At 44.8% G+C, this 14,634-nt stretch overlaps 1 protein-coding gene across 1 annotated transcript in view; it reads left to right on the top strand.

Moving 5' to 3' along the window:
• LOC115464776 (cysteine-rich venom protein TEL1-like) overlaps window positions 1-14,634 on the top strand; it is an 81,211-nt gene that overhangs the window by 30,169 nt on the left and 36,408 nt on the right. The window contains exon 3 of the mRNA XM_030195130.1: window positions 1,012-1,131. Coding sequence (XP_030050990.1) covers window positions 1,012-1,131 — 120 coding nt within the window. The remainder of the gene's footprint in view (window positions 1-1,011; window positions 1,132-14,634) is intronic.

The following is a 14,634-nucleotide window of genomic DNA, read 5'->3' as shown; positions in this document are numbered from 1 at the left end:
TTTCCTTTAGAAAGCCATCCAAACCGTTTTTATACTCCGCTAAGCTAACTGCCTTTACCACATTCTCTAGCAACGAATTATGGAATCTAGCCCTAACTGTGCAGTTAGTAGTCAACAAGTAATAGGGCACAGAATGGGCAGAGACTGTGTTTCATACACAGATAATTAACATGGCAGATAATGAGGCACAGTTAACACCACCTGAAGAGGTGTAGTTAACTGCATTGCATTATCTCTCATGCAGTTTACAATAACATTTCCTCTGTGTTAACTAAGAAACTACTGAGATGTGTTCAGCATTAAAGCAGAAGTTTTGCAGTCACTGTGCATTAATTTTGGCTATATTTATTTATAAAATAAATCCTAATAAATATTATTTATTTATTTATTTATTTATTTATAAGGATTTATTTTCACTCAAGGTGGTGTACAGTAAGAATAAATCAAACATGAACAATAGACAATTACAGCAGTAAAAATATTAAAAAACAATACAAAGTATGGCATGGTATACTATTTACAATGTCAACATAATACGTAATAGAACATTATAATTGATAGTGAAGGGTAAAGCAACATATAGATAGGTAAGAAAGTATGAAAAATTAGAAAGTAAGGTGATTGATTTAAAGGGAAATGGGACTTGATATACTGCCTTTCTGTGGTATTTTGCAACTACATTCAAAGTGGTTTACATATATATAGGCACTTATTTTGTACCTGGGGCAATGGAAGGTTAAGTGACTTGCCCACCATCACAAGGAGCTGTAGTGATTCCCCCCCCCCCCCCCCCCCCCCCCGGATCAAAGTCTGCTGCACTAACCACTAGGCTACTCCTCCACTCCAACTTTAAAGAAAGTTGTATATGAGGTCAGAGAAATGGTTATATATTATCTCAGCTAGGGTAACTTCAAAACCTTACCACACTTTAGTAAATATATTACTTTAGGAGATAATAGGAGTAGCAAATTCATACAAAAATTCAAAAGAATAATCTTTTTTTTTTATCAGGATGCATCACCATTTAGTTCCCTGTCAACCAGTTTAACTGAGAATCAAAATGCTGTCGTAGATGAACACAATTCATTAAGAAGACAAGTATCACCAACTGCTAGCAACATGCGGAAAATGGTAAGATCACCTATATGAAATTCTATTTTGCTGTAAGATATTCTGAGAGTAATTTTAAAACTGGTTACCTAGTTTAAGGCAGAAAAAGTCACCTGCTTAAAGCCTATTTTATAAAGAAAAGTAAGCACCTAAGTGTAAAGGGTGGGAAATGCATCTTCATTTCAGCACAATCACTTTCGCCAGTCCCGTGGAGGGGCATTTTCGATATAACGTCTAAGTGCGATTGCCGAAAACATCTCAAAGAAACGTCTAGTTCACAGCCATAACTGAACCAGAAAAAAGTTGTTATGCTCAAAACATCCATTTGTAAAATAACGTAACATAATGTTGTTAGGCTCAAAACATCCATCTGTAAGTACCATTTTCAAAATTAAAATGTCCCAGGGAAAAACATAGAAGAACAAGCCATAGGGATCTCTGTCTGGTAAATTGGCTACACAGACATCCCAGCATGCAGAGGGGCAGCTAGTGGTCAGTACAGTGGAATTCACATAAAGGGGCCCAGGTACAAATCCAAATTAACCCCCTTCATATTGTATTGTGAGCCCTCCTGGAGGAGGGAAAACCTACTGTACCTAAAGGTCCACAACTATAATAGCCCTACACATTTGCAGATCACGTGGAGGGCCATAATTGAATGGGGTTGGCCATCTCTAACGCCGGCCCCGTCAAGCGGCGTACCCGACTGTATTATCGAAACAAGATGGCCAGCCATCTTTTGTTTCGATAATACGGTCGGGGCCGGCCAAATCTCTTAAAGATCGCGTTAGAGATGGCCACCATTGGTTTTCACTGATAATGGAAACTAATGGCGGCCATCTCAAACCCAGCCAAATCCAAGGCATTTGGTCGTGGGAGGAGCCAGCATTTGTAGTGCATTGGTCCTCACATGCCAGGACACCAACCGGGCACCCTAGGGGCCACTGCAGTGGACTTCATAAATTGATCCCAGGTACATAGCTCCCTTACCTTGTGTGCTGAGCCCCCAACCCCCCCCCCCAAAAAAAACCACTACCCACAACTGTACACCAGTACCATAGCCCTTAGGGGTGAAGGGGGGCACCTACATGTGGGTACAGTGGGTTTTGGGAGGGTTTTGGAGGGCTCCCATTTACCACCACAAGTGTAACAGGTAGGGAGGGATGGGACTGGATCCGCCTGCCTGAAGTGCACTGCACCCACTAAAACTGCTCCAGGAAGTTGCATACTGCTGTCAGGGAGCTGGGTATGACATTTGAGGCGGGCATAGAGGCTGGCAAAATATATATTTTTTTGGGGGTGGGAGGGGGGGTTGGTGACCACTGGGGGAGTAAGGGGAGGTCATCCCCCATTCCCTTCGGTGGTCATCTGCTCAGTTGGGGCACCTTGTGAGACTTGGTGGTGAACAAAAAGGGACCAAGTAAAGTCGGCCAAATGCTCGTCAGGGCCGGCTTTATTGTTTCCATTATCGCCCGAAGCCGGCCATCTCTTAACCACGCCACCGTCCCGCCTTCAGTACCCTGCCGACACGCCTCCTTGAACTTTGGCCGAGTCTGCGATGGAAAGCAATTGAATCCAGCCAAAATTGGCTTTCGATTATACCGATTTGGCTGGCTTTAGGAGAAGGCTGGCCATCTCCCAATTTGTGTCGGAAGATGGCCGGCCTTCTCGTTTGAAAATAAGCAGGTTATATATTTAGGTACAACAGGTATTTCTATGTTCCTGGAGGGCTCACATATTTGTGCTTAAAATAGCCCGTGGGGATGCGGACAAACTTTGTCCCTGTGTCATTCTCTAATTTGAAGTCTGTTAATGAACTGGACCATTATTAATGTTTGAGTGATGCAGACAATATTTTGATTTTTTTTTTGAAAACCAAGCAAAAATGCTGGCCACAACTGGCAAAATTTCCATGGGGAATACTGTGTATTACTGCTACCAGCACATCTTCTAAGAAGACATCTTCTATAGCATTAAAAAAGGAGGGAGGAAAACCAAACAACAGACAGACAGATTAAAAACTGAGGTGAAGGAAGCTATAAGAGCTAAAAGAAAATCCTTCAGAAAATGGAAAAAGGAACCAACTGAAAATAATAAGAAACAACATAAGGAATGTCAAGTCAATTGCAAAGCGCTGATAAGAAAGGCAAAAATGGACTTGAAAAAAAGATTGTGTTGGAGGTATATTAAAAGCAAGAGACGGCAAAAGAATCAGTTGGACTGCTAGATGACCGAGGTGTAAAAGGGGCAATCAGGGAAGACAAAGCCATAGCGGAGAAATTAAATGAATTCTTTGCTTCGGTCTTCACCAAGGAAGATTTGAGAGAGATACTGGTTCCAGAAATGGTATTCGAAGCTGATGAGTCGGAGAAGCTGAATGAAATCTCTATAAACCTAGTGGATGTAATGGGGCAATTTGACAAAATGAAGTGTAGCAAATCTCCTGGACCGGATGGTATTCATCCCAGCGTATTGATGAACTGGTGGAACTATTGTTAGTGATATGTAATTTATCTTTAAAATCGAGCGTGGTACCAGAAGATTGGAGTGTAGCCCATGTAACACCAATATTTAGAAAAGGTTCCAGATGGGGATCTGGGAAATTAAAGACGCTGTTGCTGGGCAAAATGGTAGAGACTATTATAAGAACAAAATTACAGAGCATATTCAAAAGCATGGATTAAAGGGACAAAGCCAACATGGATTTAGTGAAGGGAAATCTTGCCTTACCAAATTACAGTTTTTTGAAGGGGGTATTGTGTATCTGGATTTTCAAAAGGTATTTGACAAAGTACCTCATGAAAGACTCCAGAAGAAATTGGAGAGTCATGAGATGGGAGGTAGTGTCCTATTGTGGATTAAAAACTGGTTAAAAGATAGAAAACAGAGAATAGGGTCAAATGGTCAGTATTCTCAATGGAGAAGGGCAGATAGTGGGGTTCCTCAGGGGTCTGTGCTGGGACCGCTGCTTTTTAACATATTTATCAATGATCTAGAGATGGGAGTAACTATTGGGGTAATTAAATTTGTTGACACAAAGTTATTCAAAATTGTTAAATCGGAAGAGCATTGTGAGTTTAAAGGGAGTCTAGACAGATTCCTGAAGAAAAAGTCTATTGATCGTTATTAAATTTTGGGTTTTTGCCAGGTTCTTGGGGCCTGGATTGGCCGCTGTCGGAGACGGAGTGCTGGGCTTGATGGATCTTTGGTCTTTTCCCAGCGTGGCAGTGCTTATGTACTTAAGACCTTACGAGCAGGGCCGTAGTGAGAGCGGCTGACACCCGGGGCAGGTCGCCGCTGCGCACCCACCCCCCCTGGGTGCAGCACGGCGCGTACCCCCCCCCCCCTCTGCGGTGCACCCCCCCTCCGGAGCAAATTCTTACTTGCAGGGGACGGGCGGGAGGGCCGATCCGCCCCGAGTGCAAGTCACTCGGAGCTGCGTCGGCTCCGCTGGTTCACTGCTCTCTCTGCCCCGGAACAGGAAGTAACCTGTTCCTGGCAGAGGGAGCAGGGAACCAGCGGGGCCGACACCCCCCCAGCGCGTGCACCCGGGCGGACCGCCCCTCCCGCCCCCCCTTCCTATGCCACTGCTTACGAGACTGGGAGACTGAGCATCTAAAACCTGCCGTTTCTTTCTCTATAATATCACCAAAATTCGCCCTTTCCTTTCTGAGCACACTACCAGAACCCTCATTCACACTCTTATCACCTCTTGCTTAGACTATTGCAACTTGCTTCTCACAGGTCTCCCACTTATCCATCTTTCTCCTCTTCAATCTGTTCAAAATTCTGCTGCACAACTAATATTCCACCAGTGTCGTTATGCTCATATTAGCCCTCTCCTCAAGTCACTTCACTGGCTTCCTATCTGTTTCCGCATACAGTTCAAACTCCTCTTATTGACCTATAAGTGCATTCACTCTGCAGCTCCTCAGTACCTCTCCACTCTCATCTCTCCCTACATTCTTCCCCAGGAACTCTGTTCACTGGGTGAATCTCTCTTATCTGCTAACTCCAGACTCCGTTCCTTTTATCTTGCTGCACCATATACCTGGAATAGACTTCCTCAGCCGGTACGTCAAGCTCCATCTCTGGCCGTCTTTAAATCTAAGCTAAAACCCCACCTTTTTGATGCTGCTTTTAACTCCTAACCCTTATTCACTTGTTCAGAACCCTTATTTTATCATCCTCACTTTAATATTCCCTTATCTCTTGTTTGTCCTGTTTGTCTGTCCTAATTAGATTGTAAGCTCTGTCGAGCAGGGACTGTCTCTTCATGTTCAAGTGTACAGCGCTGCGTATGTCTAGTAGCACTATAGAAATGATATGTAGTAGTAGTAGTAGTAGTAGTAATGTGAGCAAGTGCAAAGTGGTGCATGTGGGAAAGAGGAACCAGAACTGTAGCTGTTCCACGTTAGGAGTCACTGACCAAGAAAGGGATCTCGGCATCGTTGTTGATGATACATTGAAATCCTCTGCTCAGTGTGCTGTGGCAGCTAAGAAAGCAAATAGAATGTTAGGTATTATTAGGAAAGGAATGGAAAACAAAAGTGAGGATGTTATAATGCCTTTGTATTGGTCCATGGCATGACCGCCCCTTGAATATTGTGTTCAATTCTGGTCACCGCATCTCAAAAAGGATATAGTGGAATTAGAAAAGGTACAGAGAAGTACGATGAAAATGATAAAGGGGATGGGACGACTTCTCTAAGAGGAAAGGCTGAAGCATATAGGGCTCTTCAGCTTGGAGAAGAGACGGCTGAGGGGAGATATGATAGAGTTCTATAAAATAATGCATGAAGTGGAACGGGTAGACGTGAATCTTTTGTTTACTCTTTCCAAAAATACTAGAACTAGGGGGCATGCGATAAAGCTACAAAGCAGTAAATTTAATATGAATCAGAGAAGATTTTTCTTCACTCAACATGTAATCAAACTCTGGAATTTGTTGCCAAAAAATGTCGTAAATACAGTTAGCTTAGTGGAGTTTAAAAAGGGTTTGGACGGCTTCCTAAAGGAAAAGCCCATAGACCATTATTAAAATGGACTTGGGGAAACTCCACTGTTTATTTCTGAGATAAGCAGCATAAAATGTTTTGTACTTTTTTGGGATCTTGCCTGGTATTTGTGACCTGGATTGGCCACTGTTGGAAAAAATGCTGGGCTTGATGGACCTTTGGTCTGTCCCGGTATGGCAATATTTATGTACTTATGTACAGCTTCTGGTATTATGACCATTCCTAACAGATCAGCATGCAAGTGTAAGCAGTGGCCTAGTGGTCAGTGCGGTGGACTTTGAACAATGGGACACAGGTGTAACTCCCACTCCTTTATTTCTGTACAAATATGTGAGCCCTCCTGGAAGCATAGAAATACCTACTGCACCTGAATTTATAAGATACCTGCAAGCATGATGACTATTGTCGTGGTGTACCTTAAGATAAAGTAGGTTTTTATTTGTTCCTGGAGGCCTCATAATAGCATATAATGGATTGTTTAAAATCCACTATACTGACAACTAGGCTGCCCCTCTGCTCTAAAGGGATGTCTGTGTAGTCATTTTTGTACAAATGATAGCAGACAGACATTTTCGTGTCTGTGTTTTGGCTTTCATATTTTGGACATTTCATTTTTGAAAATGTCTGTTCCTTTTTGGATTTTTTCAGCACAAGAATATCCTTCTTACCTATTTTCAAGCAGGAAATCCCATGTTTTTTCTGTTCAAAATTAGCTGTGAGATGAACAGGGTTCTCTCAAAAATGCTCCTCCACGTTTGAACTGTGACTTTTTTGAGCACAGCATTTGTTGGACTAATCATTTGAAAAAAATTACTACTTAAAATATTTTGACCTATGATGTCATGTGATAAGTTTTGCTGCCACCACAAAAGAGCACTCCCAGGACGCCAAGATGTTGCCCAATTTCACTGGAAGCTGAGCATGCAAAGGCACAATAAAATCCATTTTAAAGCAGATTTATAAAATATTCTGCTTACTTTAAATGCTGAAGGTCTCTATCAAACATATAAATGGCGATTGACCGTACTCACTCTCAAATGCGCAGTAGAGACTTCCCTCTCTGCCCCGCCCCCACATCAATACGTGATGATGGGAGCGGGACAGAGAGGGAAGTCTCTACTGGCATGCTGCAGACGTCGGAACTGCTCCCCCTCCCCCGGAGTCGCCGCCGCCCCTCCATCTTGCCCGAGCACTGTGAACTTACATCACCACGCAGCAGCAGCAGGCACATCAGCAAAGCTGCCGTCAGGCTTCCTTCTCTGCCTTTGTCCCGCCCTCACTGACGTTACGTTACACGAGGGCGGGACACAGGCAGAGAAGGAAGCCCACCCTGACGGCAGCTTTGCTAATGTGCCTGCTGCTGCGTGCTGATGTAAGTTTACAGTGCTGCTCGGGCCAGGTGGAGGGGCGGCGGCGGTGGTGACTCCGGTGGAGGCGGGGCGCCGCAAACCTCGGGGGGGGGGGGGCTCGGAAACCCCCCCATTCCAAAAGTAGCCCGTTTTCACGGGCTCAACGGCTAGTATAATATATTATATCATTCTCATATCATGCAGTTTAAAGCCCAGTTTTGGAGAGGAGTTCACATTCTGGTATATTACAATTTCTCCTCTCAAGATTATTTACATTGTGAAGAAAGTAAGAAACAGCATAAGGAATTTTCAAGTCAAGTGCAAAGTGCTGATAAAGAAGGCCAGATGATAGAGGGGCAAAAGAGGCACTCAGAGAAGACATGGCCATAGTTTAGGGCCCTGTTTACTAAGGTGCGTTAGTATTTTTAATACAGCTATAATTAGCGCATGTGCTAACCATGTATGTACCTATAGGGATATTGTGGGTGCCCACATGGTTAATGTACATACATGTTTAATGTGTGTTAAAGATGCTAACGCGCCTATAAAGCGGCTTAGTAAACAGAGCCCTAAATGAATTCTTTGCTTTGGTCTTCACTGAGGAAAATGTGGGGGAGATATCCATGCCAGAAATTGTATTTTAATGGTGATGAGATAGAGGAACTGAAACAAATCTCTGTAAACCTGGAAGATGTAATGGGGCAATTTGACAAACTAAAGAGTAGCAAACCTCCTGGGCCAGATGATATACATCCCAGAGCACTGGTAGAACTAAAAAATGAATTTGCAGAGCTATTATTAGTAATATTTAAATTATCTTTAAAAATCGAGGGTGGCCAATGTAATGCTAATTTTTGTTTTTTTAAGTTTCCAGAGGTGATCCAGGAAATTATAAATCGATGATCCTGGTGTTGAAGCCACACAAAATGTTAGTCTATTATAAAGAACAAAATTACTTAACATATATATAGACATGGAGTAATGGAACAAAGCCAAACATAGATTTAATCAAGGGAAATCTTGCCTTACCAATCTGCTACATTTCTGTGAAGGGGTGAATAAACATGTGGATAAAGGTGAGCTGGTTGATATTGTGTATCTGGATTTTCAGAAGGCATTTGACAAAGTTCTTCATGAGTGACTCCTGAGGAAATTAGAACGTCATGGAATAGAAGGCAGTGTCCTATTGTGAATTAAGAACTGGCCGAAAAAAATAGAAAACAGAGAGTAGGGTTAAATAGTCATTATTCTTAAGAAAGAAAAGTACATAGTGGGGTTCCCAAGAATCTGTGCTGGGACTGACACTTTTAAACATATTTAACGTTTGAGTGAGTGAGGAGACTAAGGGGCCCTTGTACTAAGCTGTGCTAAAAAGTTGGTCAGTGCTTATGTTCTTCTGTTCTTATCTGAGGTAATGGAGTATTAAGTAATTTGTCCAAGGTCACAAGGAACTGTAATGAGATGTGAACTGAGCTTCCCTGGTTTTCTGCTCTAACCAGTAGGCTATTCCTCTACTCCATGTGACCAACACACTTCTATAAGGGAGGGAGGCAAACTACTGCAAAAGAAAGGCCTTTCATTCCTTCAATATGCAGCTAGTCTGCAATGCCTAGGGCAAAATAATACATGTATTCCCTGGATTCTCTGAATCCTGTCATGATGCATACATCCTGTCACACTCTGGAATCTATCAAAAGTTTGAGAGACGCCAGATAACTGACAGTTGTCTGCCTGATAAGCATGTACTACTCCACACTTACACTTCTCCATGTTAATGGAGTTTGAACCTTGGCTAGGGAACTTTACTGTAAAATGACACCGCTTTTTGTGTTATTATTTGCTAGTATTTTAATGCTTATTCTGTTAAATCAATAAACAGTTAAGAACAGGAAGAAAAGAAATGGCTATTTTAATTACTCATAATTGTCATATTTTTAATATAGATTCAGAAACTACTAGTCTATTAAAAATTGAAATGATTCTGTGTAAATTAGATAATAAATAGATATTGTAGAAATTCTAGTAACGTCAAGAAATACTTTTTCACAGAGAGGGTAGTGAACACCTGGAACACCCTTCCAGGAGAGGAGGTAGAGTCAAAAATGGTGAGTGAATTCAAAAATGTGGAGATAGACACAGGGGATGCCTAAATAGATAGATGATGGAAACTCAACATGGCTGGTGAGGTATTATGTTAGGTAAGTGTTCTGTCCTCCGACAGCCTCGCACTAGTTTATAACGTGATCCTAAAATGTGTGTAATGCCTTTACTGTTATTCTCAGTCCCAAGGACTATCATTGCTGCAGTTTCCCACTGGAAAAATACATGAGCAATGCACTGTGGGTAATGTAGTTCACAGGCAGTGCAACCACACTTGTTTGGCTGTGTAAGAACTGTTATCACTGGTTGTGAGGCTGCTCAGACCTTCTCCCTCTCTCTCTCTCTCTCTCTCTCTCTCTCTCTCTCTCTGCCAAGCTTGGCTCTTTTGTCTTCCTGTTCAGTCTTACTATCTGCCCTCAGAGGTCAGCCAGGTATGACCTTTCCATCCTATCTCTAGGACTACCCCTTGCTATCTGATGGCAGGCTCTGTCCCCATTGGTCTCTATCTGCTCCTCCCTGTGTGAAGCCCCACCACTTCTTTGTCCTTTCAGCCACGGCACGCGGGGCTTCTTTCACCATTATAGCCAGGGACATGGAGCTAACACCATCTGGCTCCACACAGCTCTGTCCTGCTGAGAACTCCCTTTAAAGAACCTGGTTTTTTACCCTGTGAATATCTTCTTCCAAATGAGATATCACACATTCCAGTCACCCAGCTTTGGACTATTTTTACCTGTTCAACTACCTTCCCCTCCCCCTGCAATACAACTACCTCTCTTCAGATCTCCACCTCCCACAGCCTCCAGATTAAGAAGTCTCTGTATCCTGAACATCTATCTGTGAGTAAATTATCTGTGATTTATTCAATAAAAGAGGCTTCATAAAATAATAGAGACTTCAGGTGATTGCTTTGCCAGGGTTATGCTCCATGATATTGGGGCTTCTAATTACCAAGCTCCAAGAGTCATGACAGTAAAAAAAACAGAATTAAAACTTAAACATCTATTGGAGAAAACTCAGCAGGATGTGCCTTTGAAACAGCCATCTGCACTGTGTTTAAAGAAATCAGTGACACTGCTTGCAATGCCTATGTTAATTGAAATGCATTTAAGTGAACTTGCAGCTAAAGAAAGCAACATTGGACTGTTTAAAGTTTAAAAGCGTTTATCAGAAGAACTTAGTTGTGAAAAAGCAGAAGATTGTGGAGTTCTAAACTCAAACCAGAAGCTGTGCTAGCCAGCCCTGCATTCCTAAGGGTGATTGAGTTAAGTGCCCTTCTATTGTGTTTCTAAGTATTCTTCCTTGCTCGAGAGCAGCCCCCACCACTTCTATGTCATCAGTAAATAAAGCCAGCAGCTAAAAAGTCAGAGAGAGAAGAAAACTGTTTTTGTGTTGACAAACCTGTGAACATTTAACCTTCAAGCAAGCATAAGAAGTTAAGAGATAGAAGGAATTAAACTGGCTGTGGCAGATCTATTAGAAACTTTGAAGCAAGACATTAGAGTGAGCCAAAGAATGTGCAGCTAGCTCTTTGTTTGAATATCACACCTCTGTGATCACTGAGGACACTTGGAAGGTCCCCATTCCCTCTCCCTCCAGCTTCAGAAATCTGAGCCCTGAAGGTCTTTGGGCAAGGAGGGCGGGAAGCAATCTGTTGCTAGGTTACTGCTTGAAGCGACAGCCCTGACTCAGAGCTACTCTCTCCAGTCCCCTCTCCCTCCTCCTTTGTCCAGTAACATAACAGTGAAACTTGATCCAGTTGATTTCAGCACCTTGAGAAGCAAACTGCTCCCTGACCCAGCACAGAGAGAGAAGCCACCACAGCTAGTAGGTCCCAGCACAGCCTTCATATTGAACAGCTCTCTCCACCCTAAGAGCTGACCCCTCACTCAATAAAGACAAATAAGCAAACCAGTGCAGGATGGCAGAACTTAATGCCTTACAGACAGGACCAGATGAAGTGTCCCCTGAACCAGGCACACAGAAACAGCCAGAGGGCAGCGCAGGGTTCAAGGGCAGAAGAACTTGTCAGTTAACCCAGAAATTCCTGGAAGGTTATCAAGCAAAGCGAGAAACTAATCGAGCGCTGTGAGGAAGTTGAAGAAAGCATACGTAGCGCTGCAAAAGCAGGGGTAGACAATGACGCAAGATCCTCCAGGTCACGTACAACAAATTGCTCCAACCATTCGAAAACCAGCGAGGCAGCCTTCCAAATGAGGGCCCTCATTGAGCAAGAAACCGCCCTGAAGTTAAAACGAGCTGCGCTAGAGGCCGAGGCAGCACATAGAGAGTTCGAGGCTGCACATAGAAATGCTAAGGCTACATATAAAATTGCCGAGCTGGACATCATGATGGAAGCACTCCAACAAGAGAGAGAGGTAGCAGCACTTGAGGCAAAGGCCAAGGTTTTAGAGGCTGCCGTGGGTTGGAACCACGGAAAGAACCGACTCAGTCGCCTTGCCTCTGAAGACTACGCTCCTCGAGCCAAAACTCATGCGATGGCACACACCCCATCACCTACTAGCATATTGAAGCAACTTGAGTCAAAAGAACCCTCATATACCGAGGAATCTGATCTACTTTCGTCAGAGTTTAACGCACCCGAGATGAATGAGCCTAAAGCAGAGCACACTACGGAGGCAAGCTCGTACGACAGTGACTCACACGCAAGCATGCACACGGATGCACTACCACTAGCACTCGCTCCAGAAAGATGCGCTAACAGAGACGCTCCATCTCAGCAACAGAGTCTGAGCCTTCACACAGACTGGGGGCAGGAGAGACACGAGCAAGAATGCTCACCGCAGAGTCTGAGCCCTCACATAGGACAGAAGCAAAGTGGAAACGAGCAAGAATGCTCACCACAGAGTCTGAGCCTTCATGCAGACTGGGGGCAGGAGAGACACTAGCAAGAACGCTCACCACAGAGTCTAAGCCCTCGCATAGGGCAGAAGCAAAGGGGAAATGAGCAAGAAAGCTCACCGCAGAGTCCGAGCCTTCACGCAGACTGGGGGCAGGAGAGCCACGAGCAAGAATGCTCACCGCAGAGTCTGAGCCCTCACACAGGGCAGAAGCAAAGGGGAAATGAGCAAGAATGCTCACCGCAGAGTCTGAGCCCTCACATAGGGCGGAAGCGAAAGGGAAACGAGCTAGAACGCTCATCGCAAAGTCTGAGCCCTCGCACAGGGCGGAAGCAAAAGAGACTGGAGCAGTCGCTCTCAAGCAGAATATCGGCTGAACTCCCTTGCTCTAAACCAGAGGGAGCTGGACAGCCACACTCCGCATCAGGCGTCGGAAAGGCGCAAGCCAACCAACTGGCAGTGACGTCAGCTGCTCGACTTAAAGCCACAGCAAGAGATGAGCCAGCAGAGTGTCTGACCAGCAAAGATCTGGGGAGCGCAAAGCTTACCCAGTCCAATGACCGCCCTGAGCGCCACAGGACGGGGAAATCCAATTTCGAGGATGCCATAGCAAGTATGAAGCTTACTCCTAAGCAAGAGAAGCACACGATGCTACATGGGCTGAGAAAGGAAACAGCCGCACGTGTAGAAGAATTGAATTCAGATCATCCTGCCAAAAATGGCAGAGTACCTATCAAGGGTACAGAACATGGCAATGACCAGAGCGTCTATGCCGTACACCCAGATGATGCCGAACTGAGTTCTAACCCCGCATCGAATCATGATGGGGAGACGGAGGAGGAGAAGGCACCAACATTCCAAGCCACTCTGAGATGCACGAAGGTGTGTGAAGGAAACTGCGAAGGTAGATGCCGCACCAAGACATGCTTGACCGAAGTGCACCTTGAAGGACGACGTGACAAAGCAGCCAAAATGTACGTTGTCATAGATGAGCAGAGCAACAGGCCTCTTGCAAGATCAGAGCGCCATGACCTATTCGACATCCACCAAAACTGCGCCCAAGACAGCATCAAAACTTGTGCAAAGGCCGTACAGACTGCAAGGCAAGCAGCAAGCGGTTACGCGATAGAGGCTACGAATGGCGACACCATGCCACTGTCACTCACGAAGGTTGAACGTGACCAGATACCAAATGACAAGGGTGAGAGTCCCACGCTACAGGCTGCCCGGAATCACCCTTACCTGAGGCCCACCACCGACCAGCTTGCGTACTTGAATCCAGATGCTGAGATCTCGCTTTTGCCAGACAGAGATGAACCAGAACCCCTGGACATCCATGAATCAGGCAAGAGCCCATGCATTGCTCCCTATGCACACCCACTCAACTTGGGTGGGACAACAGCAGGCGATGCCTGCCTCAAGCGAACAAGAAAGTCAAATGTCAAGGTACTTCACACCAATGTCCTAGACAGCAGGTGCTCTTCCTTGTTCGAGCCATGTACCAACCACTTAACCACCAAAGAAGCTCCCGCCCAGAAGGAACAGAGCATTGTCCCAACGCTCTACAAAACAGTCTCTCCAGCAGACCTAGGAGAACACCTGGGAAGCTCAGTGTTCCAGAACACCAAAGATGGAGATGAACCAGCCTTCTCCATAAAAGATAGAGTTCCTGAGCATGATGAACAAAGAGTTCAGTAAAGATGAGTCACTCCCGTCAGTAGACCATGCCAGAGACCTGAAAGATCTAGACTTGGGTGTGGACACACCCTTGTTTCAACGCCGCCTTGGCCTAAGCTGGGAATTCACCCTTTGGGTCTCCACCCAGCTGCACCAGCGCACCCAACGAAGCATCCTGCCTACAGTGAATGGCCCGTATGATCCACCGCCAAGATTTCGCTTCCTGGACCACCCGAAGAAGCACAAGCACAGAGAGTCGCCATCCTCCCATGAAGACCAAAGACTCAAAGACTCTCTGTCTCTTTTGTGTTGTCTAGTGTTGTTGTTGTCTGTCTCTCGTTTCAGCTCCTGTGTGATGAAGAAGATGACCCTACAGCCAGTACCACAACTGTGGTCGTGATCCCCCTCTGGTCCACACCTTGTCCTGAGGGTCAGCTGCTGTGCTGGCTACTGTCTGCGTGTTTATCTCCTGTGTGTGTCAAGCCTCACTTTGGGTTCTGTGTATTTCCTGCCTCTGTC

The sequence above is a fragment of the Microcaecilia unicolor genome, chromosome 3 (assembly GCF_901765095.1).
Source record: "Microcaecilia unicolor chromosome 3, aMicUni1.1, whole genome shotgun sequence".
In the NCBI taxonomy this organism is placed as follows: Eukaryota; Metazoa; Chordata; class Amphibia; order Gymnophiona; family Siphonopidae; genus Microcaecilia; species Microcaecilia unicolor.
Note: the sequence above shows the minus strand (reverse complement) of the source record. Positions and strands in the feature narration are given on the sequence as shown.